Below are 25,000 nucleotides of genomic sequence, written 5' to 3'. Positions count from 1 at the left end.
AGCAATGCGTGGGGCGGAGTGCTGGACAGATCATCGGCTGATCAGATCCAAGATACATCTAAAGGTCCGACCTCAACACACCAGGCACCAACCTTCAAGACGGCTCAACTCTCGAGCCCTAAAATCCCCTGACATCACTGCATCGTACCGTCGCTGCTTGGCTAATAACCTTTCCTCCGCTTTCACTCATCCCCTACAAAATACAGCTGAAAGCGCATGGGCTAACCTTAGCTCAGCTATACAAAAAGCCGCTTCCGACACAATTGGTTTCACCTCCAAACGTCACCAGGACTGGTTTGACGACAGCTCCCTCGAAATACTCAACCTTCTGGAGGAAAAGCATAAAGCCCTCTCTGCCCACCTTTCCAATCCACAATCTCCCTCTTTACGCTCAAACTGGAATAATATCCGTGCTGAGGTGCAACGACGGCTTCGCATAATGGAGAATGACTGGTGGCTTAGGAAAGCCCATGAAATCCAAGGTTATGCGGACACCAACAACTCTCAAGCTTTTTACGACGCAATAAAATCACTATATGGACCCCAAAAACGCAGAATCACCCCTATCAGATCTACAGACGGCACAATTCTGCACAAGGACAAACAAGAAATTCTTGAGCGTTGGGCTGAACATTTTAACACCCTCCTTAACCAAAACAATCCGACTGACCCCACTGTCCTGCAGCGCCTCCCAAAGCTTCCACCTGTGCATGAGCTTGATGACCCTCCCAGGTTCTCAGAAGTCCTGGCAGCAGTACGAAGCCTCAAGGACAATAAGTCTACTGCTCCTGATGGAATCCAGAGGCTCTAAAGAAAGGCGGGTATCTGCTCACCAAGAATCTCCACCAACTTATCCAGATAATATGGGCACAAAAAACTGTTCCACAAGGCTGGAAAGACTCACACATTGTTACCATCCACAAGAAAAAGGGTGACAAGTCCATCTGTGGAAACAGTCGTGGCATATCTCTGCTCTCTGTGGCAGGGAAAGTATTAACAAGGGTCATGCTGTTTCGTCTTACCAAGCACATCACAGAGAGGATCCTTCCTGAGTCACAGGGTGGCTTCAGGAAGGATCGATCCACCTCCGACATGATCTTTGTACTACGCCAATTGCAGGAGAAGGCTAGAGAACAGAACAAAGACCTGTTCATTGCCTTCATCGACCTGGCAAAGGCTTTTGACACCATTGACCGCCAAGTCCTTTGGGTCATTCTGGAGAAGTTTGGGGTGCCACCAAGGTTTCTGGAAATCCTACAACAGTTTCATGATGGCATGCAGGCTCGTGTGATTGTGGGTACATCTCGATCCCCCTCCTTTCCTGTGCAGGTAGGAGTGAAACAGGGGTGTGTACTGGCTCCAGTGATCTTCAATCTCTTCCTGGCAGCAGTCACCCTCCTCTCCCGCAATTCCCTCAGCCCCGACGATGGTGTTTGCCTACAGTTTCGTCTGGACGGGAACCTCTTTAACCTCCGCCGCCTGCAAGCCATCACCAAGACCACCACAACCACAATTCACGAACTGCAATACGCTGATGACTGTGCCCTCGTAGCCCACAGCCCTACTGCAATGCAGCACACACTGGATGTTGTATGCGCAGTCTATCAAGCTTGTGGCCTACAAGTCAACATCAAAAAGACTGAGATCATTGCACAGACCACGGTCCCCACCCTTACACCTCCTGAATTCTATATCCATGGCACACCAGTAAAGGTTGTTCAGCACTTCTGTTACCTCGGAAGTATCCTAACACCCACCTGCGTCATAGACAACGAGATCCAGGCACGCATAAACCTCGCCTCCTCTGCCTTTGGTAGACTTCGATCTCGAGTCTTTGTTAATAAAGATCTCCGTACCTCCACCAAAGCGGCTGTCTACCAGGCAGTCTGCGTATCCACCCTGCTGTTTGGTGCAGAAGCTTGGACTCCATACCGCAGGCATATTCGGTGTCTCGAGGGCTTTCACATCAGATGCCTCCAGCGCATACTAGGTGTCACATGGAAAGACAAAATCCCCCACACGGACATCCTACTGCGCACCAACTCCAGCAGCATGGAGGCAACCCTTGCTAGGCGGCAACTGCGATGGGTTGGACATGTTATCCGCATGCCCTCCCACCGCCTACCCCGGCAGGTCCTCTATGGGCAGATATACGCAGCCAACAGGAGACCTGGGGGTCAGAAGCGTCGCTACAAGGACCACCTCAAGTCGACCCTGAAAAGCTGCGGCATCAATCCTGGAGTCCTGGAAACAACAGCTGCCAACCGCCAGGCATGGAGCTCTGCATGTGGTCTGGGGGCCCAACAGATCGAATCACAGCGCGCCCAACACAGAACTGTGTTGCGTCAGCGCAGACACCAACGAGTCCAGCCACACCCACACCCACACTCATCCTCAGATTCAGCACTCACATGTCCCGACTGCGGCAGGACATGTGGCTCCCGGATTGGGCTTCACAGCCACCTTCAATGGCACCGCCGACAGCAGCGGCTGCCTCAACATTCTAACAACGCATCCTAGAAGTGACGTCATCTTCGAAATCGATGGACTGCATAAGAAGAGAAAGTGTGTGTGCGTGTGTGTGTGTGTGCGTGTGTGTGTGTGTGTGAGTGTGTGTGTGAGTGAGTGTGTGTGTGTGTGTGTGTGTGTGTGTGTGTGTGTGAGTATGTGTGTGTGTGTGTGTGTGTGTGTGTGTGTGTGTGTGTGTGTGTGTGTGTGTGTGTGTGTGTGTGTGAGTGTGAGTGCGAGTGCGTGTGTGTGTGTGTGTGTGTGTGTACCTGTGTGTGTGTGTGTGTGTGTGTGTGTGTGTGTGTGTGTGTGTGTGTGTGTGTGTGTGTGTGTACCTGTGTGTGTAGAGCTCATACGTGGAGTTGAACATGTGGAATCTGCTGATGTAATCAGTCGGCGCGCTTTCAACAGTCTTCTGTGACGAACCAATCAGGAGGAGGCAGAAAACGCAAATATAAACAGAAGAGTTTGTCCCAATCACACAAACAAAAGCTCATTCAAAACATCAATAAATACTATAATAGTACATACAGTAAAACATCTGATTACTGTGATGCTGCAGATGCTTCTTATTACTGTAGTGATTCTCTCTGTATTACAGTACAAAATGATCTGTGATATATTAGTTCAATCTAAAACTACAATATTTTTCTGGTAACACTTCACAATAAAGTCTCATTTGTCGATGTTTTGCATTAACTAACATGAACTATCAATGAACAACATATTTTTTTGTTACAATATTTAATCATCTTTTTTATTGTTCATGGTCACACAGAATCTCAATCCTCAGACTATCCGTCCTAAACCGTTTTGGAAATTAGACTTAATGTGTCCCAAATCAAAGTATAATGATGGTCAACTAATCGATTAGAACTACAAACACGGATAAAAAGTGTTAAAAACTACAAACATGGCGAATGTGAGAGCCTGAGGTTTAGATGAAGGGGTTTGAGTGATTATCAGTGTCTAACCTGACGAGAAGATATTTATTCAGTGTTATCCACATTATAGTTCCTCTGAAACAACATTGTGACCTTTTATAAAGATACATGAGGTCATTAACGGGTCACACGAGCAGTGGCTGACCTTTGACCTCGGGAGGAATGTGATTTGCGTGGATCCGCCGCCCAGGTCGAGGATTCCCACCGTCTTCTGCGAGCCGCGCTCGAGCCGGCCTGAAACACCAGCGCAAACACTCACACATGCAGATCTCGTCTGTAACGCAACTGAGGCACTTTATAAAGTCACATGGTTAATAAAAAGCTGTATAATACGTTGAACCCTCATCGGGGTTAAAATGACCCGAAGCCCTGAAATTATACATAATATTATTTTCTTTTTTTGTCCTGAAAGCTTATTTGGTCCCCCTTTATATTGAGTGGCTTTAAGTACTATGTACTTACATTGAAATTAATAATTTGATACAGTGGACCTATTGTGTACAAACATGTTTTTACATTGTACTTATATTTTAAAAATACCTGCATGTAATACCAGCTGTAATTAATCACTGTAATCCCAGCTGACCCGTATCACTCCTCAACAGCAGCAAAAGGGTTTTACAATACAACATCAACACCATAAGTACACTGGATTTATTTTCCGATGTAAGTCATTAGTACTTAAAGCCACTTAATATAAAGTGGGACCGCTTATTTTATTTCATTTTGATAATATTTTTTCTATTTTTAATGCCAAAAAATGTTGTGCAGATTTTTTGTTATTTTTTCTTTTATTTAACTTTAAATGACTAGATTTGATCAATAAATAATAAATAAATAGTAATGTAAGCACATTCTTTCAACTTCAATTCAAAATAACACAATTTAATGCATAACCCTTTTATTTCAGCTCTAAATATCTGACAATGAGTGTCTTTGACCTCTTGTGGAGAAATATTAATATAAGATGATATTTCCTGACTCTAGATGGGCTTATATCTCTATATGGAGTAAACGAGCTGTTCCTCTGGGTCCTAAAGTCAGTTCCCTTCAGTGTGCGTTCAGATACACATGTACACATTATTAAATCATTTCTTGGTAAAGTTTTAGAATTTTTAGATTGAATTTTGAGCATTTTTTCTATGTGAACTGAAGCGTTCCTCACACTCCATTCATTCCTACAGGGTCAAATTGACCCGCGAGGGCAGGATTTACTATGGAGTCAATATAGGGCCATATATATCTGCAAAATAAAACAATGTTTTGCAAACAAAAAATATGTTTTGCAAAAAAAAAAATATGTTTTGCAAAAAAAAAATATGTTTTGCAAATAAAAATAGAGTATTGAGAATTTTTCTTGCTTTTTTGCAAAAAAATAAAAATTTGCAAAAGAAAAGTTAACCACTGAGAGAAAAAATAAAGTTTAGCAAAGTAAAACTTCAGCAGCATTGACTTTGCAACACATATTTCCCTTTGCGCCGCTCCTTTAAATCCGCGTTTCAGTCATCCGTGCCTCTGCGGCGCAAGCTTTCCTTTGCGCATCATTTTTCTTTGCGCCTCGCTTTGTGTCCCTGATTTGACGTGGGGGGAGGGGTCAAGAGGTTGGGGTGTGTACAAGGGACGAAGGCGCGTCCCTCTCGGAACTATGAGGCGCCGGACTGGACAAAAGAGAAGCGAACTGCGCGAGCGAGCGACAATGCTCGAGAGAGACCGAAAGTGCGCGAGAGAGACCGAGTGTGTCTGCGCGCGCGAGCGAAAGTGCGCGAGAGAGACCGAGTAGTGTCTGCGCGCGAGAGAGACCGAGTGTGTCTGCGCGCGAGAGAGACCGAGTGTAATATAATATAAAATAAAAACAAGAATTAAATTATTACCACTGAATTAGCAGGATGTAGCTTATACTTTCTTTCTCTCTTAACAGACTGTTGTCTTCAATTCATATTATTATTCAATAAACCAAACCCCAGTGTTACCCGTCCCTAAATAGAACCACAAAACTGGCAAATTACTGATAAATTACACAATTAAAAGAGACAACTTCTTTCAAAATATCGATTCAGTGACCATGACTTGGATAAAGACTTGGAAATGGAGAACGGACGACATAAACTCATGGATACCCAGAAAGAGAACAGAGACTATGCAGACTGTGATTTGAATCAGATAGAAGATGGAAAAACTTTTTTGTCTGTCCCAAGTAGCCTACTACAAGGGAATATTTTTTCTACAATTTGCAGCACTGAATTTGTCATTCTTTAGCCATGTGACTCAGAGAAACATTACTATTTTGCTCGAAAAAAAAATATTATTTTATATTGTAATTATTTTTTATATGCATTGTATTTATAATTAATATTAGGAAAGACTAGAGATAGTATCTTCTGTTATAATTATTATTATTGCAATTAATATGACCTATTATTATTTAAATAATATCAAATAAGCCCTGCATGACATAATGATATTATTATAAATTAGCATTGGTCTCTTAAACATATGTATTTAAGCACGAAAAAGTAAATTATGAGTTAGAATATCAACAGGTGATACAGTACGTGAGCAAAGGCACTAAGTTTCAGGTAAAATGGGCCAATATAAAAAAATAGAACAACACAGGTAATTTCGGCTGAAATCATTTTATTTTTAACAGTAAATTGACACTGCTATCTTAAGTCTGATAAAGCAAATGTATTTCATTACGCTAAATAGAAAGTTTAACGAATATTTTATTAAAAAATACAATTCAAACTTAACTGATCATAATCATAGTGTTTATGTACACTGGTGTATTTTGTGTGCATGTGTGTATGCTTGTCAAATAATGTCAAACATTTTGTTAAAGATGATAACATCTCAGAAAAAGAAAGAAAAAAACACTTTATTTCCTGTAGCTACATATCAGACCAATTAGATGTTTTGCTGCATTCTTATCAAAGGGAGTCTTTGCAGATATACCATCTAGATGCCATTATCCTCTCCACAGCTCTCGTGGTACTGATCTCGATCTCGGTGAATAACATCCAGTCATTGTTATTTGACGCTTAAGAAACGTAAAACCTGGTTGTGGTACAGTGTTCATTAACTATATAGGTTATGAAATCTTACTATTACTGCCTGAATTCAATCTTATTAAATCGTATATGAAAGTTTTTGCTCGAATAATTTATATTTATTAAATAGTTCAAAGCAAGACGTGTGTAGTAGGCAGCCTACTGATTATTGCTGTCCATTAATCTAACGTCCATGCCTCTTATATAATAATTATATATTACTTTGTACCAATTAGCCTACTAAACTAATGCTCGGACACACTCGGTCTCTCTCGCGCGCAGACACTACTCGGTCTCTCTCGCGCGCAGACACTACTCGGTCTCTCTCGCGCACTTTCGCTCGCGCGCGCAGACACACTCGGTCTCTCTCGCGCGCAGACACTACTCGGTCTCTCTAGCGCGCAGACACTACTCGGTCTCTCTCGCGCACTTTCGCTCGCGCGCGCAGACACACTCGGTCTCTCTCGCGCACTTTCGCTCGCGCGCGCAGACACACTCGGTCTCTCTCGCGCACTTTCGCTCGCGCGCGCAGACACACTCGGTCTCTCTCGCGCACTTTCGGTCTCTCTCGAGCATTGTCGCTCGCTCGCGCAGTTCGCTTCTCTTTTGTCCAGTCCGGCGCCTCATACGGAACGTCATCAGCGCGAGCCCCAGACCGAGTGGATCGATCGAAATGGCGGAGCAGAGACATGCTGTGCTGCGTTCCAGTCCACTTTTAGACACGCACTTGCGAACTTCCCTATAGTGATGTTACATATGACACTGAAGCTTCGATGCGCGTATCACATAAGCGACACAATTTCTAGTGAAGCCCCGTATCGAGGCGTGTATTGGTTTACTAGAGTCACGTGATCGATGACAAACGAAGCCTCACTTTCTGTCCAGTCACGTGCGTGTTTCGCTTCGGGTGTCAGAAGGCTCGAACTTCAGATCGTATTTAACGAGTCATTGTTGCCTCAGTCTGGTTGATATTTACAATTATTGATATTGACATTTAATAACAGATGATCCTATCAGACAATGTCCTTATTCATTGTGTGTGTGTGTGTGTGTGTGTGTGTGTGTGTTTGTTTTTGTGGTTTACGAGGACTTTTGACCTGAATACGCACCAGCACTATGGGGACATTTGGGTTTATGAGGACAGAGGCCATGTCCTCATAAATCCGACAGCGTAGATGTCATTTACTACGTTCCAGAAGCTCCCTCTCAAAGTTTGGCGCCATGTCCTTACATACCACAAAACCCTGAAATTTTACCATACACAGTGTATCCCTGATTTCGAGAGTGCGCCCCTGTAGCCAGGTCCTGGTATTACACCCGCGTCATCAAAAATTTGCATCTTTTACACAAGTGTATTCTTTGGGGCCTGTGATTGGTCAGATCGGTACCGGTAGGCGGGAAATCGCGAAAACAAGATGGCGCCAGTGGGCGGAGCTTCAATCAGCTTTAGTGATTGGTCAGATCGGTACCGGTAGGCGGGAGATCGCGAAAACAAGATGGCGCCAGTGGGCGGAGCTTCAATCAGCTTTAAAATGTGTAGCAACTTAATGCAAAATACTAATTATTTAAGTATTTTTGCCTGTAATTTATTAATTTTGCATTAAATATATGATAAATAAATAAATAAAATCCCGTTTATATTATGATAAGTACAACGTAATCAGAGGTGTAGTCATTCGTCGTCACGTCATTTCCTGTTTGGACTGGACAAACTCTGCACCTGAGAAGACATCTGTGGACCTGATGAAGGGAACTGTTATCCAAAAGGTAAGTTATAACGTTGTTTAATTGCTTCTCTAATAGCATGTGGGTCCGGTTGGCTTGTTTGTGCATGTTCTGTATGCTCTTCGCTGCTCGTTTTACAGTTAGAAAGCAGCTAGCGCGTGATGCTAACGGTGCTAGCGGACCTATAGTGATTCTGTTTACAGACTGACATGAGGGAATCAGCGATGCTTGTCATTTTAAACTCGTTTTCGATTGCACTATATTTGTAACTGCTACCTTTTCTGATCTCATAAAATAGTCTAGCCATCATAATAACGCGTTGTCATGACTACAGTATGTGAAGGGGAGGCTATTTCACCCAGTACAGTATCCTGATATGCTACTGTTAATATTACTACAGTTATGCTTGCTTTAAACACATTAAGACACAAATATGTGCTCATATTACTCCTGACTATAATAAAATATACTCTGAATATTATTAGAACTGTCAGTCTGATTCAGTCTTATTAATACTGTCACTATTATTGCCTATAATGTATCAATTGTGAATGAAATCTATGAATGAATAGTTATTATCAATTAACATATTCCTTAAATATCATATAATAATAAAGTATTAAAATAACTTGAATGCTGTTTACCATAATTGATCAATTTATTTAAAACAAGCTTTTTGAATAATATGTCAAATGAAATGCAATGGTCGTGATTAATGAGAGTCTTTTTCTATGCGCGCAGACACATGAGATGATGACTGAAGTGAGTCAGTGAAGGAGAAGATCAAGATCTGGAAGAGGACATGCCGTTTACAGACAAAGATGAGCTCCAGGGCAGATTCAGCAATCATTATAAAGGTGAGTTCAGGGTTTCCATGCTTAAGCAGTGCCATGCGACCAGTGTTCCTCAGAAACAGATTATTTGCCACTGTTATCAGTCCCTGAATTATGATTGTGTGTGTAAGAAGTGAGTCACGATCACTTACTGTACATCTAGCACAGGCGCAATGTCTCGTATCACTCTCATACATACACACACTTGAACTCAGTGCCGTCCAAATGTATCTAGTTACCAGTGTCCCAGTAAAACTAGTGTCCTCATAGACCAGTATTCTGTTAAACTTACACAACACACTGAGATTCTTCAGTCAAGTCAAACATCAGGAACATGCTCTTATGGTGTCCTCATAAATCTAGTGTCCTCATAGACCAGGATTCTGTTAAACTTACACAACACACTGAGATTCTTCAGTCAAGTCAAACATCAGGAACATGCTCTTATGATGTCCTCATAAAACGGTGTCCTCATAAAACTGGTGTAAAGCTACACACAACCTGACACACTGGAATGAAAACACATGTAATGTGATGCATAAAAGCCGTGAACATTACCTTGTGGTAGCATTTAAATATTGATTTGAAAACTTTAACTATTTTGAAATCTTGTATATTATCTCAAATCAGTATTTCATGTGCAAATATTTATTGATAGGTAGCTGTGTATCAGGACCCTTATTATCCTGTCAGTTTATTTTTTATTAATTACTGACTGACTGTACATTATCCTTTATATATTCCATTTATAATGCTTTTTTTAAACTCTTAGGTGAAGTGTTTCTGTATGTAACGCTTAATTTCATATTCTCAGATGAGCCATAAGAGCCAGTGGTCATCAGGCAGTGATTGTGCTGCTCTTACTGTGGGACTAGACAAAGTAAGTGAGAGTTATGCTGGAAGAGAACGAGCAAACGAAGCAGAGACATCTGTGAGATCTAGTGTTCACATATTTACACCACTGTTTCATGTCTAATGTTATGTTTTGTAGACTCTCAGTGAGGTTGAACCCTCCACTCTCGAAATGAAGAGTCCGTCCCCGTCCCAGTCAGAAGTCAGAGATGTACAGAAGGTATTGTTTTTTTGGAAATCAAATTAGGGATACAGCGATATGAACATTTGGGCCGATAACTGATCATTCTTTATATTCGAAAGCCGATATCTGATATATTAGCCGATGAATCTAAATCCAAAATTTGATATACTTTGAAAGCCTGATTACAAAAACGAAACGCACATCATTTAAAGCCAATGTCCCAAACACTTCAACATAAATCAAACATATACAGTACAGTGGCCTAATGTAAGATTCCTTAACTTTTAAAATGAATTTTACATTCATATTTCCAACTTTCTTTATAAAAAAATGGCAATACTTTATAAAAAGGTTTCATCTTGTTAGTATTAGTTAACATGAACTAACAATGAATGAACAATACTTCTACAGGATTTACTTAATGTTTATCTTACTTAACGTTAATCTCAACATTTTCCAAGACATTTTAGGATCCAGTGTTGTATCTGTTAATTTAATACACTGTGAACGAAGATGAATTCGCATATTTTATTAACTCACATTAACAAAAGTTTTTCAATATGAAAAGCAATTTCACTAAATGAATTGAATAGCTCTATTTGGAAATAATTAATCATTCTAGAATGATTGGTGTGATTTTGTAGGGGTTTGCATCTGCATAGAAAATAATAAATTGCAAGCAGAGATAAAAAAAATTAACAAAGATGTGAAATAAACAATGCCTCATATATTCCAGGTAAGTCTAACAGCATTTAGGTACAGAACATGAGTAATCAACTGTAAAATAACACGGCAGAGTCTTTATATAGCCTGACTTCACAGAGGCCTATACTGCAATGTCACTACCACAGATGGGTATGAATGATAAAGCAATACATTGTGCAGCCCTACAAGTTAATGTTCATGGCTTTAATGCATCACATTACATGCATGTTCATTACAGTGTGTCAAGTGTGTGTGTGTCTTACACCTGTTTTATGAGGACACCGTTTTATGAGGACATCATAAGAGCAATGTCCTGATGTTTAACTTGACAGGAGAATCTCAGTGTGTTGTGTAAGTTTGACAGAATCCTGGTCTATGAGGACACTAGTTTTACCGGGACACACATATGGAATATTAGGATTAGGGCTGGGTATCGATTCAGATGTTACAATTCGATTCGATTTCGATTCGCAAGCTCTAATTCGATTCGATTTCGATTCTCGATTCGATTTTCGATTTCGATTCTCGATTCGATTTTTCCAATTTCGATTCTAAATTAATTTCGATTCGACTCACTCAATGAATATTAAATACAAATCCTATATTTATTAAAAAAAGAAAAAGAAAAGAAAAAAAAGTGAACAAGTTTTCAAGTGTTTAATTAATAAAAAGAAATTAAGAGCTACAAACCTGTATATTAAACTCTTTTTATTTTAGGTAAACTTGGGTACATTAAAACAGAACCCAACTCTATATTTCAAATGCATACAATGAATAGACAGGATTTTGATGCAAGATGAAAAATTGATGCTGAAAATTGGACAAGTCAGAACAGTCGCATGTCTTGATCAAACAGGTTAACAATCCTCACATAAACCCACATATAAAAACGTTGCATATAATATAATATGTGCCCTTCCTGTCTAACAGCTAGGCCATACAGAAATTGAATAAAATTATCAAACAGTCTGTGTTGCATTAATTATAAATTATATATTGACTAATCAAATTTACAAAAGTTCTTTATTCAAGAGCAGTGAGTGTTTTTCTCTGTTCTCTTTGTTCTTTGATTAACTTAAATGACAGAGATAATTAGTGGCTACAGTGTACTGTCCCTTTAAGACCAGCCGCTGTTGACAGAGACGCGGAACTCACACGCGGACTCATTCTCTCACGAGGCACAACTCTTCACGTTCGTCATAAGACTGCTCTTATGTTATAAAGATACTCGACAAAAATACATTTTGGCATAATTGTGTGTGTTCTTCGTTCAAGCGCGAAAGATAATTCTATTTTGTGCTGTCTTGTGCGCACGCACGATATCATCGCAAGTTTTTCTGTCACAGTCACGACAGCATTTTGGTCATATAGCCTAATTGCGTATAGGCTTGTCATAGCGATTGCGATATGATTAAACGTGCAGCACTAATTGAGGTTATTTTATGATTTAGATAAAACTACCATAAAATCTCACAGCATTAGCTATAAAATTGAGTTTGCAAGCCTATGAACAGTGGAGGAAAACTAATACATAAAGATGGAAAAAAATCGATTCTTGGCGTTTGAGAATCGATTTTGAATCGACCACATTTAAAAAAACGATTAATCGAAAAATCGATTTTTTTGCCCAGCCCTAATTAGGATCGATACTGATAACCCATAATTCACAGCTCATTGTGGCTAATACCAATAGCGAAAACTATTTGTGCTTGTCAGATTAAATATAATCATTGAAGAAGTTGGTAAAAAATAGCAACCTCTGTTTGGCTTTCAATAAGTGATACTAAAATTAGTATTTATTTGTCATGTTTATATATTTTTACTACTTTTTTTTTCAGATGATAACTCTGAAGAATCAGATGAAACCTGAACAAGATACAGCAACTCTAAAGGTATCCAATAAGTTAATGTAATAACTCTGTTTCCTCAGAAACAGATTATTTGCCACTGTTATCAGTCCCTGAATTATGATTGTGTGTGTAAGAAGTGAGTCACGATCACTTACTGTACATCTAGCACAGGCGCAATGTCTCGTATCACTCTCATACATACACACACTTGAACTCAGTGCCGTCCAAATGTATCTAGTTACCAGTGTCCCTGTAAAACTAGTGTCCTCATAGACCAGTATTCTGTTAAACTTACACAACACACTGAGATTCTTCAGTCAAAGTCAAACATCAGGAACATGCTCTTATGATGTCCTCATAAATCTAGTGTCCTCATAGACCAGGATTCTGTTAAACTTACACAACACACTGAGATTCTTCAGTCAAAGTCAAACATCAGGAACATGCTCTTATGATGTCCTCATAAATCTAGTGTCCTCATAGACCAGGATTCTGTTAAACTTACACAACACACTGAGATTCTTCAGTCAAAGTCAAACATCAGGAACATGCTCTTATGATGTCCTCATAAAACGGTGTCCTCATAAAACTGGTGTAAAGCTACACACAACCTGACACACTGGAATGAAAACACATGTAATGTGATGCATAAAAGCCGTGAACATTACCTTGTGGTAGCATTTAAATATTGAAATATTGATTTGAAAACTTTAACTATTTTGTAATCTTGTATATTATCTCAAATCAGTATTTCATGTGCAAATATTTATTGATAGGTAGCTGTGTATCAGGACCCTTATTATCCTGTCAGTTTATTTTGTATTAATTACTGACTGACTGTACATTATCCTTTATATATTCCATTTATAATGCTTTTTTTAAACTCTTAGGTGAAGTGTTTCTGTATGTAACGCTTAATTTCATATTCTCAGATGAGCCATAAGAGCCAGTGGTCATCAGGCAGTGATTGTGCTGCTCTTACTGTGGGACTAGACAAAGTAAGTGAGAGTTATGCTGGAAGAGAACGAGCAAACGAAGCAGAGACATCTGTGAGATCTAGAGTTCACATATTTACACCACTGTTTCATGTCTAATGTGATGTTTTGTAGACTCTCAGTGAGGTTGAACCCTCCACTCTCGAAATGAAGAGTCCGTCCCCGTCCCAGTCAGAAGTCAGAGATGTACAGAAGGTATTGTTTTTTTGGAAATCAAATTAGGGATACAGCGATATGAACATTTGGGCCGATAACTGATCATTCTTTATATTCGAAAGCCGATATCTGATATATTAGCCGATGAATCTAAATCCAAAATTTGATATACTTTGAAAGCCTGATTACAAAAACGAAACGCACATCATTTAAAGCCAATGTCCCAAACACTTCAACATAAATCAAACATATACAGTACAGTGGCCTAATGTAAGATTCCTTAACTTTTAAAATGAATTTTACATTCATATTTCCAACTTTCTTTATAAAAAAATGGCAATACTTTATAAAAAGGTTTCATCTTGTTAGTATTAGTTAACATGAACTAACAATGAATGAACAATACTTCTACAGGATTTACTTAATGTTTATCTTACTTAACGTTAATCTCAACATTTTCCAAGACATTTTAGGATCCAGTGTTGTATCTGTTAATTTAATGCACTGTGAACTAACATGAACTCACATATTTTATTAACTCACATTAACAAAAGTTTTTCTCTGTTAGTTCATGTTAGTTAATGCAATAACATATGTATTGTGAAGTTTTACCAAAACATCTATTGCCTTAATAATAATAATAATAATAATAATAAATCAAATGAAATTAAAATGCAAACAAGTTATTAGACAACATTAAACTTAAAATGAAATGGCCTAAAGAGCTGAAGGAACACCCCTAAACTGAGGCTTTGTTAGATGGTTTTAGCTCAACGGAACACAACCTATATATGATAAATTAGATATTTATACAAAAGAAACACAATATTACAACTTATACTTGCACAAAATCATGCACAGATTAACTTGAGCTATTATTAATAGTAATCAACTATTACATAGTGAAACTCCTGTTGTGGATGCGCTCCTCCCAGGACTACACGCTGAAACACAGCAACTAAACCCAAAGAATTCACGACGTTTTTAATGCAATAGTTTGCTCATTATAGTGTTATGTATATATGACAGTCCCAATCATAATTAATGTTTTGCTGACCACCGGTAGGCCTACAGTGAAGTGTTTACTGCAGCACTCATTAACTCAGCCAAATGCATCCTATATGAGATAAATCAGATATATAACAAAAATAAAAAATATTACAACTTACAATTCCACAAGCGAACTCTACCTGTAACAATGCGCTGATTTCACAGATTTGTGATTCAAACATTTCAAAACCATCATGGTGAACAGCGCACATCTGAAGCTGAAGGAAGTAATCCATTATTTATTAGTGTTAATATAGCGGCCTAATTTTCTTATCGGATTGACAATGATAACATTAATAATGAGCATTATTTTCATGCATCCCTGATTGGTTATGACCATATATTTATAGGGTTTTAACTTTATACTTGATTACAACTTATGTCACAGTGTTTTAAATCTTAAGTCACTGTTTGAAATGTCCCATCATACCTGAATTAGTTTGGCGTCATCAGCCTTCTTTTGCTCAAGTATATCATTGATAATGTGAAATTGTTTTAATTTTATGTTTTATGACAGTGATCAGTCAGTGTTAATGGAGTCAAGTATCTGTGCTGCTTCATTTGGAGAATCTCTGAATCCTTTGTATCTAATAGATGTTTATTTTTTCTTTCTTTGCCTTGCTTTCAGGTGAGCCCTGAGAAGGAACAATCATCATTGGAGGATCAAGACTGTGTTGAGATGGTAATAAAAAGAGCATTGCATCATTTTAGGAAATGCTAGTCTAGTAAGAACTTTTTCACATCATCTTTGGGGCTGTTTTACACCTGGTCATTTCATTGTCAAAACAATTCCATTTACACTTGGCCACATAAATGTGTCTGCACAAAACAGACATAAATCCGATCTTCATTTCCCGCGCTATATCAGATTTAACGGTGTTCACGTCATCGAAAGCTACCGCTATGAGCAGCATTTTTTGTATCAGCTAATTTTAAGATCAATAGGAGAGAGAGTAGCATCAGCACTGGTAAAATCATTTATTCTCACTACTTTTAATGAAGATGACTGTGTGTTGAGCATCTGCGACTTACTTTAATTTATTTTTAGTTTGTATTTTGTGCATCAGCATGCTGAAGAGATCCTCAGCTACTCATCTGCAGTGATGCGTGTTGCAGAAGCGCTGTCATATCTCACTATATCGTGTCATATAGCCTAAAATACGCTCTTACCTGTTTATTATTTGGCATTTTTGGGAGGAGTAAAATTCATAGTGTTACCATTAATTTACTCTAGTGACCCACCACAGTCTAATCTGTCCCTCCACAGTTTGAACCAAAAGAACCGAAAATATTTTTACGCCTCATAATAACATAAATTGTCTTTGTTTTTTGCGCAATTGCTTTGGCAAAGCATCTCTCAAACATATTAAAATCAAAAGCACAACATGGCTTAATGCCCTTATCAAATCGCAAAAGACGATAAGAAAGTAAGTCTGTAGTCTGTTGTGCTGCGTGTTTCAAACTGAAGAGCACACTTTGCTCGCTCGATCAGCTCATGATCTGGCTTTTTCCATGCCTCGTTTCACAGGGAATGAATGCAGTGAACTCCATCTCTGCATGTGCCATAAGTTTAACATGCATTTGGGAACGCAACCAGCACCAGTTACTCTCTATTTTCACATTCGCATTATATCCACATTTTTTGTGGTAATCCAATTTTGCAATAAGATGCGTTTATAAACCTGTTTTCACTTAAACTGCAGGTTTCTGCCAGTATAACAGCTTAAGTGAAGAAATTAAGAAAGTATTATAACCTCTTATTGTAAAATAATATACTCATTATAAAATATTAATTTTTCATTGACAGTATTAGTATATCACTGTCTAGGCGATAATTCTAATAATAGTGATCTTAGTGAAGTATTATAGTTGTTATTAATATGATTATTATTATTAAACGGTGCCATTTGTCATGTTTCATAAATGACTTCTGAATACAGGTTAAACTGAAGATGTTCTTGTTTTAAATGTCTCTTTTTCTTTAAGATGAGATCAGTATGACGGACTCTGATGCCAGTGATCCTGATGAAAGCGGTTCTGAAGGTGATGTTCCTGCTGGAGCTGCAGGCGTCTCCAGTAATGTTGGTATGTGTCAACTAATGCTGGGTTACACACCAAAAGATTTTTTACATCTTATAAGATTTTCAAAATGTGATAGACCACAAACATGAGGACAAAAAATCCTAGATTTAACCGTTTTGCTCCTATAGTGTGTGGTGTGCCATGATGTGAAAAGACCGTGAGGGTTGGGTATCGTTTAAATTAACGATTCCGATTCTGCTTATCGAATCCGGTTCTTAACGATTCTTGGTTTCGATTCCAATATTTATTGGAGAGAAAAAAGAGAGCAAATACTTTTTTCTACCTTTTATTCTTGTTACATTTAGGCTATTACCAGTAAAACTGTGACAATGCATCTTAATTTACAATATACTGTATATATATAACACTTTAAGGAATTATAGACTCGACTCGTATTAATTGTCTGATGTATTTATTCATGATCTCTATTTTAAACAAAACTGGTTCTCATTTTATCCAGAATTATGCGGCTCTAGTTTTGTACCTGAGTGTGAGAGACTGCTATTGCTGCTGCTAGTAGCTTTATCTGGTGTGTGGAAACCTGTGGTACTGCTGTTGAGAGATCGCACCGAATCAAATGCGCTGCATTCCTTCAAATTGACCCTGTGTTGCAGCAAATGTTTCATCATATTGGAGGTGCTTCCTCCCTTGCATGAAATGTCTTTCTTGCATGTGATACAATTCGCTGTATTTTCATCTTTTTTTGAAAAGCTTAACCAAACTTTTGAACGTCTGCTGCGCTCCGCCATCGTAAATATAATGTACAGCGCATGTGCGGCAGGCAGGTCCTGGCAGATCAATACAACTGTAAACAAATGCTCACTGCCATTCACCTCGCGCATGTGAGCATCACCAAAGTAAGGAATCGATAAGCGGAATTGAAGTGCGCACGTCTTATCGAATCCCCTGTTTTTGGCATTTTGGAACCGGTTCTAGATACCCAACCCTAAAGACCATGCAATCAGAGTCTCGACTGTTAACACTCTAGAGACCTCAGAATAAGCATGGCGGACGATATGCAGGAAGAAATTGCAATGATAGTGTTTGGAAAAGTTTTACACAACACGTTGTGTAAACATTTGTTCCACAAATCAACAAGCTGATCCTCCATCTCTGCTGTCCACATCAATTTCACTTTGTGCCGCCATGACTGCGTTTGTTATGCTTCCTTCTTCCTTCATCTCGCTTTCTGATTGGATATTGTTTCCTTTCACGTGATAATCTCCAGAGCATGCGCGCGTTTGTCCTTGGGCTTCCCCCCACATTTCAGGATTTCTGATCGTAAATATTCAACATGTTGAATATTTGCGATTCGAGATCAGGGCGGCTCCGACGTTCTTCCGATCAGGTTCGGACACTCTTAACACACCTCACACCAAGGGAAAATCTGATAAGATAATCTATAACCATCAAGATAATCGGGACACAGCTAGGATTGTCAGAAGGGGGAAATCGGCCCAAAATCAGCTTGATTATCTTTTGGTGTGTACCCAGCATAACAAGTTTGTGTTTATGAACATGTTTATTATTATTTTAAACCAATATATATTGTGGTACAATTTTACGTTAGTATTTTCACCAAAGAAAAATGGTTTTAAGCCAGTTATATACACTGAACAAAATTATAGATCTAACTCAAAGTTCTAAGACTTCTTCTATGTACCCAAAATGCCTATTTCTCTCAAATATTGTTCAAAAATCTGTCTAAAGCTGTGTTAGTGAGCACTTCTCCTTTGCCGAGTTAATCCATCCACCTCACAGGTGTGGCATATCAAGATACTGATTAGACAGCATGATTATTGCACAGGTGTGCCTTAGGCTGGCCACAATAAAAGGCCACTCTAAAATGTGCAGTTTTATCACACAGCACAATGCCACAGATGTCGCAAGTTTTGAGGGAGCGTGCAATTGGCATGCTGACAGCAGGAATGTCCACCTGCTGTTGCCCGTGAATTGAATGTTCATTTCTCTACCATAAGCCGTCTCCAAAGGCTTTTCAGAGAATTTGGCAGTACATCCAACTGGCCTCACAACTGCAGACCACGTGTAACCACACCAGCCCAGGACTTCCACATCCAGCATCTTCACCTCCAACACCGTCTGAGGCCAGCCACCCGGACAGCTGCTGCAACAATCGGTTTGCATAACCAAAGAATTTCTGCACAAACTGTCAAAAACCGTCTCAGGGAAGCTCATCTGCATGCTCATCGTCCTCATCGGGGTCTCGACCTGCAGTTGGTCGTTGTAAACGACCTGCGTGGGCAAATGCTCACATTCGATGGCGTCTGGCACTTTGGAGAGGTGTTCTCTTCACGGATGAATCCCGGTTTTCACTGTACAGGGCAGATGGCAGACAGGTTTGCTGATGTCAACATTGTGGATCGAGTGGCCCATGGTGGGGTTATGGTATGTGCAGGCGTATGTTATGGACAACGAACGCAGGTGCATTTTATTGATGGCACTTTGAATGCACAGAGATACCTTGATGAGATCCTAAGGCCCATTGTTGTGCCATTCATCCACGACCATCACCTCATGTTGCAGCATGATAATGCACGGCCCCATTCTGCAAAGTTCTTGCATGGCCACCATTACTCACCGGACATGTCACCCATTGAGCATGTTTGGGATGCTCTGAATCGGCGTATACGACAACGTGTTCCAGGTCCTGCCAATATCCAGCAACTTCACACAGCCATTGAAGAGGAGTGGACCAACATTCCACAGGCCACAATCAACAACCTGATCAACTCTATGCGAAGGAGATGTGTTGTACTGCGTGAGGCAAATGATGGTCACACCAGATAATGACTTGTTTCCAGACCCCCGACACCCCCCAACCCCCAACCCCCAACCCCCCGACACCCCACACCCCCCACCCCCCGACACCACACAAAACTGCACATTTTAGAGTGGCCTTTTATTGTGGCCAGCCTAAGGCACACCTGTGCAATAATCATGCTGTCTAATCAGTATCTTGATATGCCACACCTGTGAGGTGGATGGATTATCTCGGCAAAGGAGAAGTGCTCACTAACACAGATTTAGACAGATTTGTGAACAATATTTGAGAGAAATAGGCCTTTTGTGTACATAGAAAAAGTCTTAACTTTTAGTTCAGCTCATGAAAAATGGGGGCAAAAACAAAAGCGTTTAGAATTTTGTTCATAGTGTATGTATATATATATCATACTATAGTGCAGGGTTCACCAATCTCAGTCCTGGAGGGCCGCTGTCCTGCAGTGTTTAGCTCCAACCCCAATTAAACACACCTGAACCAGATAATCAAGGTCTCACTAGGCATACTAGAAACTTTCAACCAGGTGTGTTGGAGCTGGTTGGAGCTAAACTCTGCAGGACAGCGGCCCTCCAGGACCGAGATTGGTGAACCCTGCTATAGTGTGTCAGTAGATAATATCAGATTACATTTCTAAACATTCCTTTTGCCATTAATTGTAAAAATCAGTTATCAATAATCAGATATTATTATAAATAAAAAATTTTCTAGAACAAAATTAATGGAATCAGTACCAAACCAATAAGTTTATCATGTTCATGTTGGTCAAAAACTTTAAAAAGGAGATGTTTAACACAACATTCCATCTCCAGAATAATGAGTGTCATTTGAAATGTAATTTTTAGATATCAGATGTATAACCAGTTTTAAGTTCTAGATGCAGGTTTGAGTTACATCTGAGTTTCTGATCTGTCTATAACTGATTTCCTACAGGTGTTCAGAAGATGCCCATCGAGAAACCACTGAAGTTCCTCAAGGTACCTGAGGTTTAAATCAGAATATGACCACCATTGTAAGTACATGAGCTCTCATATAGTTAGAGTTTACTAAAGCATGTATTCTTCTGTACAGAGAATGAATGTGAGGTAGGAATAGAAAACCTTGTGGAAAGGACAAAAAGTGTGCTGGTCAAATGCTGAAGTTACAGCTGCAATTGAACATTTTAAGGCACATACACTCACCTAAAGGATTATTAGGAACACCATAGTAATACTGTGTTTGACCCCCTTTCGCCTTCAGAACTGCCTTAATTCTACGTGGCATTGATTCAACAAGGTGCTGAAAGCGTTCTTTAGAAATGTTGTCCCATATTGATAGGATAGCATCTTGCAGTTGATGGAGATTTGTGGGATGCACATCCAGGGCACGAAGCTCCCGTTCCACCACATCCCAAAGATGCTCTATTGGGTTGAGATCTGGTGACTGTGGGGGCCATTTTAGTACAGTGAACTCATTGTCATGTTCAAGAAACCAATTTGAAATGATTCGAGCTTTGTGACATGGTGCATTATCCTGCTGGAAGTAGCCATCAGAGGATGGGTACATGGTGGTCATAAAGGGATGGACATGGTCAGAAACAATGCTCAGGTAGGCCGTGGCATTTAAACGATGCCCAATTGGCACTAAGGGGCCTAAGGAGTGCCAAGAAAACATCCCCCACACCATTACACCACCACCACCAGCCTGCACAGTGGTAACAAGGCATGATGAATCCATGTTCTCATTCTGTTTACGCCAAATTCTGACTCTACCATCTGAATGTCTCAACAGAAATCGAGACTCATCAGACCAGGCAACATTTTTCCAGCCTTCAACTGTCCAATTTTGGTGAGCTTGTGCAAATTGTAGCCTCTTTTCCTATTTGTAGTGGAGATGAGTGGTACCCGGTGGGGTCTTCTGCTGTTGTAGCCCATCCGCCTCAAGGTTGTGCATGTTGTGGCTTCACAAATGCTTTGCTGCATACCTCGGTTGTAACGAGTGGTTATTTCAGTCAAAGTTGCTCTTCTATCAGCTTGAATCAGTCGGCCCATTCTCCTCTGACCTCTAGCATCAACAAGGCATTTTCGCCCACAGGACTGCCGCATACTGGATGTTTTTCCCTTTTCACACCATTCTTTGTAAACCCTAGAAATGGTTGTGCGTGAAAATCCCAGTAACTGAGCAAATTGTGAAATACTCAGACCGCCCCGTCTGGCACCAACAACCATGCCACGCTCAAAATTGCTTAAATCACCTTTCTTTCCCATTCTGACATTCAGTTTGGAGTTCAGGAGATTGTCTTGACCAGGACCACACCCCTAAATGCATTGAAGCAACTGCCATGTGATTGGTTGATTAGATAATTGCATTAATGAGAAATTGAACAGGTGTTCCTAATAATCCTTTCGGTGAGTGTATAACCAAAGGAAAACTGGCCACACTGACTGAATGCCAGCAGTGTAAGACCGCTGAGGATCCTTTCCGTGGGTTTTCAATTTCTGCCTCTCTCTCATTCTCTGTACAGAAGAATACATGCTTTAGTATTCTCTAAACACATGTAGGGCTGGGTACCGAGTTCGATACTTTTTAGGTACCGACCGAATTGCCTCGATACTATCGAGTATCGAAAAATGACTTGTTTTTCGGTACCATATTTCGATACCTAAGGGGTTAACTCGTCAACGTCAGTGCTCAAACAAATACATATGAAATGCACAACAACACGCCTAAAGTCGCTCGCGCACATACACGTGAACTCTACACACACGAGACGCGGGGAACTCTCCGCGCACATACTCATATGAGACGCGCGCGCACACAAACTGTCCACGCACACATTCTCATATGAGACGCGAGCACACACACACACAAACTCGCGCACATACTCAATGAGACGCGAGCACACACACTCACAATACCCTAAAGATGTCGATCAAAAGTGTGGATACATTTCTCCAGGCTCGATGCCAAGCGTGCGATGCAGTATTTGTGGTAAAATAATTGCTGCAAAGACGGTACCGCGACAGATATGATGAAGCCCTTGACAGTGCACGAGTAAACATAAGAGCAGAAAGTTGCTCCGTCTTCGACTGGTAAATGAAGATATACCTTGTTGATCACTCTGACTGTGTTTATATTGCAATAATGACCTACTGAGTGTACACTGCCGTTCAATAATGTGTTGGTTGGTCAGAATTTTTTTTTCACTAAGGATGCATTAAAGTGATCAATAATGACCTTAAAACATGTGTAATGTTACAAAAGATTTCCTTTTTTTAAATAAATGCTGTTCTTTTGAATGTTTTATTCATCAAAGAATCATGAAAAAATTTATCGTAGTTTCCAAAAACTGTTTTCATATTTCTGGAGGATCATGTGACACTGAAGTAATGATTTTGAAAATTCAGCTTTGACAACACAGGAATAAATTACATTTTGAAATATATTCAAATAAGATTTTAAATTGTAATACTATTCCACAATATTACAAGTTTTATTGTATCTTTGATCAGACAAATTCAGCTTTGGTGAGCATGAGCTCTATATAAAAAAAATATATTTTGTTCCTTATGTATATGTATAAGGAATATTTTGTTCCTTTGTGCTTTTTTTGTTCCTTTGTGCACTGGCTAAGGAGCATGAGTCAAACTGAAAAAATAACACCAAGTTTTTCTGAGGTAAAGTGTTATGTAATCTTGTTAAAATGGATTTCATAAAATTGGTATCGAAAAAAGTATCGTTTAGGAACCGGTATCGAAATCAAGGTATCGGTATCGGTATTGGTATCGAAATTTTTTGAACGATACCCAGCCCTAAACACATGAGAGCTTTTGTACTTACAATGATGGTTGTATTCTAATGACACTATACTCTTCTAGAGCTGATGTACAGCCCAAACTAACTTTGTTGAATACTTTTCCTGTTATCTCTGTAATTCTGCTTTGAAACTTGACAATTCTGTTTACATTTTCTGGAAATAACAGAATTGTCTTTTTAGGTAAACCGTCCCTTGTAAGTCGGTTTCTCTACATGTTGCAGCGTATATTGCATGTTGAGTGAGTTCATTTTATACATTTCAAAGCCTGTTTAATGACATCTTTAAATTGTGCCTGTTTCCAAGGGCTGTTTTGTCAATCTTTTCGAAGTTTTGAATGGTTCATCTGTTTGTCATTTTAATATGTCAAAACAGTAATGATACTGTATGCTTTCTGAAAGATCACACAGTTGTGCAAGTTTTATTGACCATGTTTTTAAGTTTGTGGATGTCACTTTCCCCTTAAAATGGCATGACATGATTGTATTACATGGTAAAACTGAAAAAAACTCAATGTTTATGATGATATTATTGAATTCATAATTAAAGCACCTCTAAAACACTTCTGTCCCTGTAATGTTGCAAGTTGTTTTGTGTATTGTATTGGAGATCCGGTACTCTTTAATCACCTTAGTCTTGGTAATACACCGTGTTGTCAGGTTTGTGTGTGTGTGTGGGCATGTACCATTAAACACACTCGTCCTTATAATGTTGGATTATGCAGTTGTGTATTGTGTTTAAGATCCAGTCCTCTTAAATCACCTTAGTCTTGGTAATACACTGTGTTGTCAGGTTTGTGTGTGTGTGTGTGGTCATGTACCAGTAAAACACATTGGTCCCTGTAATCCACTGAAATGACATATTTAGTGTATTGTAAAAAGAGTGTCCTCATAATCAAGTTGGGCCCCAAAAATCACAATTATGTCATAGGCGGGAACATTTTAGGATGGGCGGGAATGTCCTTGTGTACCACCAAAATATCATATGGTCATATTTTCTGTTCTGTTGTGTGTATAGAACATTTGAAGTCAGATTTGTGATCTGCAGATTAAAACAAAATTTTTGATATTTGTATCATCACTGTAGGGCATTGGGAAAGGGGTGTCCCCATATACCACCACCAAACTTGTTTGGGCATCAGTGTCCTTCTATACCACAAAAACAAGTATGTGTGTGTGTGTGTGTGTGTGTGTGTGTGTGTGTGTGTAGAAAGAGAGAGAGAGAGAGAGAGAGAGAGAGAGAGAGAGAGAGAGAGAGAGAGAGAGAGAGAGAGAGAGAGAGAGAGAGAGAGAGAGAGAGAGAGTAGACCTACGTTAAATTTTATTGAATCATATAAGCTATTATATTTTATTGTCACACTTTAATGGGAAAATGATTTTTTTTTTTTTAATGAACCAATCAAACACAAACATGTAAGGCTTTTATTTGTGCACATTGAAACTATTGAGTGTGTTGTGGTTGCTTCATCTGCCAGAGCTT

At 39.4% G+C, this 25,000-nt stretch overlaps 2 protein-coding genes and 1 long non-coding RNA gene across 10 annotated transcripts in view; 1 reads left to right on the top strand and 2 right to left on the bottom strand.

Annotated features, from left to right (window-relative positions):
• The window catches only part of LOC309491524 (ectonucleoside triphosphate diphosphohydrolase 5-like), a 15,605-nt gene extending 11,924 nt beyond the window's left edge, over positions 1 to 3,681 (bottom strand). The window contains exons 1-2 of the mRNA XM_082190569.1: positions 3,598 to 3,681; positions 2,844 to 2,923 (exon numbers count right to left, since the gene is read on the bottom strand). Coding sequence (XP_082046695.1) covers positions 2,844 to 2,878 — 35 coding nt within the window. The 5' untranslated portion in view covers positions 2,879 to 2,923; positions 3,598 to 3,681. The remainder of the gene's footprint in view (positions 1 to 2,843; positions 2,924 to 3,597) is intronic.
• A 2,388-nt stretch (positions 3,682 to 6,069) lies between these two features.
• On the bottom strand, positions 6,070 to 8,243 carry LOC309491522. Its single transcript, XR_014203160.1, has 2 exons — positions 6,854 to 8,243; positions 6,070 to 6,784 (listed from the first exon to the last, which is right to left on the bottom strand). It is a non-coding gene; the product is annotated as an uncharacterized lncRNA (long non-coding RNA).
• Positions 8,244 to 8,284: 41 nt separating this feature from the next.
• LOC309491528 (uncharacterized protein) lies at positions 8,285 to 24,708 on the top strand. 8 transcript variants are annotated; one of them, XM_082190578.1, is made up of 11 exons: positions 8,285 to 9,081; positions 9,872 to 9,937; positions 10,049 to 10,129; positions 12,637 to 12,690; positions 13,581 to 13,646; positions 13,758 to 13,838; positions 15,478 to 15,531; positions 16,836 to 16,934; positions 20,662 to 20,740; positions 21,499 to 21,555; positions 21,802 to 21,821. In XM_082190578.1, exons 1-8 carry the CDS (start codon positions 9,046 to 9,048, stop codon positions 16,848 to 16,850), a joined length of 453 nt encoding a protein of 150 aa, XP_082046704.1. In that variant the 5' UTR covers positions 8,285 to 9,045; the 3' UTR covers positions 16,851 to 16,934; positions 20,662 to 20,740; positions 21,499 to 21,555; positions 21,802 to 21,821. The 8 variants fall into 8 exon arrangements, with proteins under 8 accessions (XP_082046704.1, XP_082046707.1, XP_082046705.1 ...); XM_082190581.1 differs by lacking the exons at positions 21,499 to 21,555; positions 21,802 to 21,821 and adding an exon at positions 24,608 to 24,708 and having other exon boundaries at positions 20,662 to 20,705; XM_082190579.1 differs by lacking the exons at positions 21,499 to 21,555; positions 21,802 to 21,821 and adding an exon at positions 24,608 to 24,696.
• Positions 24,709 to 25,000: the final 292 nt, after the last annotated feature.

The sequence above is a fragment of the Leuciscus leuciscus genome, assembly GCF_965113295.1.
Source record: "Leuciscus leuciscus genome assembly, contig: HAP1_SCAFFOLD_323, whole genome shotgun sequence".
NCBI classification, from domain to species: Eukaryota; Metazoa; Chordata; class Actinopteri; order Cypriniformes; family Leuciscidae; genus Leuciscus; species Leuciscus leuciscus.
This window is presented reverse-complemented; position numbering and strand designations above follow the sequence as displayed.